Consider the following 5527-nt stretch of genomic DNA (forward strand, 5'->3'; position numbering starts at 1 on the left):
GTTTCCCTGGATCCTTCCCAAAGTACATGGGTAGGGACTCAACATATTCTTACCTTGTCCATTTTTGTTGACTCTAAACTATAATGAAATTATACATTTTTCTTCATATTCAAAACCACATGACTTGAAATCATGGCACCAATAGTTCAATAGAAAACACTTCATTATAAAATGTCTCACCAGAAATGTTTGATAGCTTTGTATTACATTACTTCTTTTTCATCCAAATTTCTTTGGATCCATTTGTAAATCTCCCAAGTACATTGTCTTTTGGTGTTTTGCCTTCTATGCATAGCATGTCTCCAGTTCTCTCTGGAGACGGAATCCTTTGTTTGTGCAGGGAGAAGTTCCTTAAAGACCTTGTTGTGGAATCATTACTAGTGACAGTAACTTCTGCTTTGGTGATAAAATGGACTTTTAGAGAGTTCTAGCTTTAAAAAGACCCAGATACATCAACTAGAAGCTCTGTGGAATGAATCTATTTTTTCCGAAAAGAAAAATGAAATAAATAAAGCCCCAAATCAAGAGAAGTATCATAATATCAATTTCTTTTTCCATACATGAAAAAATGTTCCATCGATCCTCTTTGAAATGTAACCATTATCCTTTTCTGTGACAGGAGGGACCTCGTGGTGGCAGGCCAGAATTTTTTCTGTGCTGGCTGTGGCACTCCAGTAGAACCTAGTAAGTATACACATTGGATAGCCTGCTTTCTGTGTAATGACGGAACAGAGAACAACAAAATTGGACAGTGCGTTGTTTTAGTGAGAGGCTTTTGATGAGAGGTTTGTATAAGAATTGCATGTGTGTTTCCCTCTCTTTCATGAAAAGACCATCTGCTTTAATAGGCCAGCAGCCTACAAGGCTCTGTGGTGGGTCTTCTGCTTCTGTGACTTCTGCTTACTTGTTCTCTTCCCGTTGTGCACTCAGCTAAGGCCACATAGCCTCCTTTCTAGTTCATGAAGGTAGGCTTACTGGTGCCTCAGAGATTTTTATGTGCAGTTTTCTGCCCTGGCAGTGCTCTCCCCACAGACACCCCTATGTTTGGTTCCCTTCCTTCACATTTTCACTCAAGTCATGAAATCCTGACTCGCTGCTGTATCAAAAATATCAATCTCTTCACATGCTTGGCCACACGTACATTCACATATACACTCTTTGTCTCAAACACTCACTTATACACACTCACACCTATATATTTCACACTTATACACACATACATTCACAACTCAATAGATACTCTTACACACACACACACACATTCATACATACACACTCAAACACACTGTTCATATTGCCCTTCCATTCTTATTTTTTCTTCTTAGCACTTACCTTTCTAAAATAATTTATATTTCACTTGATTTATCATCTCATCTGTCTCTTTCGTGATTATAAGTTCTTTGAGGACAGATTTTGTCCATTTTGTTCATTGTTTTATCCCTGGCTTCTAGAACAGTGCCTGGTCCTCCAAAAAGATTTGTTGAATGAATGAATGGTCTACCAAGGAACTGGCAGAACAACTCTGAGAGAATTTGAGGAAGTGGTCTGAGGAGATCATTCCTGGACCTACTGAGGCTTGATGAGGTTTTAAGCAATCAAAAACTCAGCTGAGTTCTGCCCTGAGGAAGGTTTGGAAGGAAAGCCTTAGGAGAAAGGGCTCCCTTTGGTCTTTGGTAGATAGCCTCTGAAGGAAAAGGACTTTAAGGAGCTCTACTTCAAGAATAAAAATAGGAAGCAGAAATCTACCTTTTACCTCATAGGATGATACTTCTTGACATGCATCACAGTTGCAACTAATCCTCTTTGTAAGTGATTCATCTTCCCAGCTACTCTAGCAGGGATCTTATCTGGTTCACCACTGTCTCCTGTAAATATTGGATCTGGAACTAGGGACATGTGACTATGGTTCCACACACTTTCTTTCCTATCTTCTTCTTTAATTTTTATTGTAATTTGGGTGAAAGTTTACAGAACAAATTCCTTTTCCATGGAACAGTTTCTACACATTTTGTTTCATGACATTGACTGTAATTCCCCATAATATAACAACTCTCTTCCCACTTCCTCCCTGTAGTTACTTACCTCTTTCATATGTCCTTCTCTCCCATGCACTTCTGCCCCACAACCTGTCTCCCTGTGCAAACACTGCCCTTCCTTTCTCAAACTATTGCTCATTCCAAGGAGTATCTCTACCTGATGTAAATGTTCACCCCATATGCCTGCCAGTTGTTTGGCTGAAAACCACAGGAGTGAGTTTAGTTCTGAATCTGAAGGGTAACTAGGGGTTATAGTCTTGGGGGTCTCACCAGGCTCTTTCAGACCAGCAAACCTGGTCTTTTTAAAATGCTTTTACGTTTTGTTACACATTGTTCTCCCAGGATCTACCCAAGATCTCCTGAACTGATCCCCCTCTGAGTGGTTGACAGGTTTCACATACTTTTTAAGTATTTCCCCACGTTGGTTCACATATTTGTGAAGATGTACACCTGTAGTGTTGATACAGCTGTGAATCTCCTTGTCCTCATGGAGCCTTCCTATAGCCTTGTATGGAATATAGCCATCAACCAAGTAAATGATGAGGGTGATTGTTCTGGTTACCTAGTGCCACTCTGACAAGAAATATACCACAAATGGGATGGCCTTAACAAACAGGAGTTTATTCTTACAATTTGGAGGCTTTAAGTCCAAGTTCAAAGTGCCAGGCTCTAGTGCTTGGGTGAAAGCCCCTGAACCTTGGGTTCCAGCTCTGCCTCCTTCTCCTGGCCCACTGGAGCTAGAGGCGTTTCTTTACTCAAACAGCTGCTGAGGCTAGAAGTCCCAAGGTTGACAAGTAGGAAGGCACAGTGTTACCAGACCACACAGCAGGCCATTAGCTTAAGTCCATTGTAAGTCCCAAGATCAGTATAGCATGGCAGGCTGCTGAGCAATGACATGGCTATGCGCAGAGTCCAAGCGTGCCATAGGCTAGAGACCATTCCCAAAGACTTCTCCTTATATACAGGAAGCAGACCACATACCCAAAGACAGCTACCCAGCTGCTTGTGGTAGATCTCACTGTGGAGCTGATTGCCAGTCTCCTCATGGGGATTAACTACCACAAGCTGCTTAGCCACTCAACCAGGCCCAGCCAAGTTGACATACAAACCGAACTACCGCAGTGATGCATATAATGAAAGAGAAAGTCAAGGGTGCTATGGAACTTTCAGTAAGAGAACTTAATCTGGGCTTGCAAACTGGGAATGAGGAGGTTTCTAAGGAAGTGATTGTTCCCAGAAGATTGGGGAAGGCTCACAGTGTGCAAATGGCCAGAGGCAATTGGAAAGAAATCCTGTGTGACTGGAGAATAAGAAGGTGAGGGGGAAAAAAAGCATGCTGCAGAGGTTTGCAGAGCACAGAATTTAGAAGGCATTATCAACCATGTAAATAATTTCAACCTTTTGTTATGAACTTCCTGTTGTTGTTGTCATTGTCATGTGCTGTCGAGTCAGACCCGACTCATAGCTACCCCTCCTTGGGTTTCTGAGGCAGTATCACTATGGAAGTAGATTGCTCAACCTTCCTTCCGAATGAACTTCCTAGGCTTTTAAAATATTTTTTTAACTTTTTATTTTGAGATAATTTAACACTTACAGAAGAGTTGCAAAAATAGTACAACAACTTCCTGTATTGCCTTTACCCAGCTTCCCCCTAATGTTGGCATCTTACATAATTATATATAGTATCATCACTAAAACTAAGGAATGACTGTTGGTAGGTACATTACTAATAACTGAACTACCAACTTCATTCAGATCTTATGTTTTTCTACTCATTTCCTTTATCTGTTCTGAATTTAGCTGTCATGTCTCCTTAGCCTCCTTCAATCTGTGACATTTCCTCAGTCCTTCCTTGTCTTTCATGACCTTGACACTATTCAAGACTACTGGTCAGGTATTTTCTAGAATGTTCCTCAGTTTGGATTGTCTGATGTTTGCTCATAGTAAGGTTGAGTTTATGTATTTCTGACAAGAATACCACAGAGGTGATGTTTTAGTGTCCTAGGGCTGCCATAACAAAGTACCACAAATTTGATGGCTTATAAGAACATCAGTTTATTGTCTCATGGTTCTGGAGGCTAGGAGTCTGAAATTAGGGTGTCAGCCATGTTGATTCCTTCTGACGCTCTGAATGAGAATCTGTTCCATGTTTCATTTGTAGCTACTGGTGACAGCCAGTGGTCCATGGTATTCCTTGATTGTAGATGCATCATCACTCCAAATCTCTTCCTGTGTTGTCACATGGCTATCTTCCCTCTTTCTTCTCTTCTCTTTTATAAGGACACCACTGATACAGGATTAGGACTTAATGTTAACTGATAATATCTCCAAAGACCCTTTTTCCAAACAGGGTCATGTTCCCAGGTTCCCAGAGTTAGAACTTCACCACATCTTTGTGGGGCACACATTCAATGTATAGCAGGTGGTGTGCCCTTTTCAGTGCATCATGTCAGGTTACATGATGTTGATATGTCTTATTACTGATGATGCTAACCTTGATCACTTGGCCAAGCTGGTATCTGTCACAATTTTCTACTGTAAACTTACTATATTTTGAGGCTATGAAAATATCCTGTTTTTCCTTAAACTTTTGTCCTTCAATCTATTATTCATCAGGGGATCTTGACTACAGCAATGATTACTTTGATGTTCAAATGATAGCTTTCTATTTCTCTCATTCTTTCTACATTTATTAATTGAAATTCTTCTGTACAGAAGAGTTATCCCTTTTCTCACATTTATTTTTTTATATGTTTAGTTATGCCATTATGGACTTATCTTTATTTTATTCTTTGGGTTATAATCTAATAAATTTTAAGTCAGGGATTTTAGAAGGTTCATTCTTGTTGCTGGGTGGAAACGATTAGAGTGAGGCAGGAATGGATGTGTAGAGGCCAGCTAGTGACCAGGCCAAAGAAAGTGATGGTGGTCTAGGGCAGAGATGGTGATGACTGGAGCAGAAGAGATAGCACTACAGCAGAGAGAGGGTAGTAGACAGATGGGTGAATGTTTTAAGAAGTAAAGATCTTGGTTTATTGGTGGCAGGGAGGAGGGATGAGAGAAGGAAGGGAACAGAAAGAGTCAAGGATGACCATGTGATTTCTTGAAATAGGGGAAGCTAGCAAGTCGAGAGCTGGGGAGACACTGTGGACTGGAAGTTGCCCCATCTGAGAAGAAAATAAGGGGAATTTTCAGGCCTGAAGGAAAGGAAGAAGGATATCCCAGGGAAATGGGGGGAGCTGAGCACCAGGAGAGCCTCAGACCCAGTTGCTTATACAGAGACATATGTGAAATACTGGTGGTGCACCTGGTGGGAAATTCTAGGATGTGAAGTTGACTTAGTATCTGGGGTCAATATTTGTTGTTGTTGTTGTTATGTGCCGTCGAGTCAAATCCGACTCATAGCGACCCCTCCTTGGGTTTCCGAGGCAGTATCACTACGGAAGTAGGATTGCCCAACCTTCCTTCCGAGGAGTGGCTGGTGGGTTTGA

At 41.2% G+C, this 5527-nt stretch overlaps 1 protein-coding gene across 1 annotated transcript in view; it reads left to right on the forward strand.

The window, feature by feature from the left end:
* RUBCNL (rubicon like autophagy enhancer) overlaps positions 1-5527 on the forward strand; it is a 61080-nt gene that overhangs the window by 35229 nt on the left and 20324 nt on the right. Inside the window, exon 8 of the mRNA XM_007946371.1 lies at positions 620-684. Coding sequence (XP_007944562.1) covers positions 620-684 — 65 coding nt within the window. The remainder of the gene's footprint in view (positions 1-619; positions 685-5527) is intronic.

The sequence above is a fragment of the Orycteropus afer genome, unplaced genomic scaffold, assembly GCF_000298275.1.
Source record: "Orycteropus afer afer isolate SDZICR_OR568_19922 unplaced genomic scaffold, OryAfe1.0 scaffold00157, whole genome shotgun sequence".
In the NCBI taxonomy this organism is placed as follows: Eukaryota; Metazoa; Chordata; class Mammalia; order Tubulidentata; family Orycteropodidae; genus Orycteropus; species Orycteropus afer.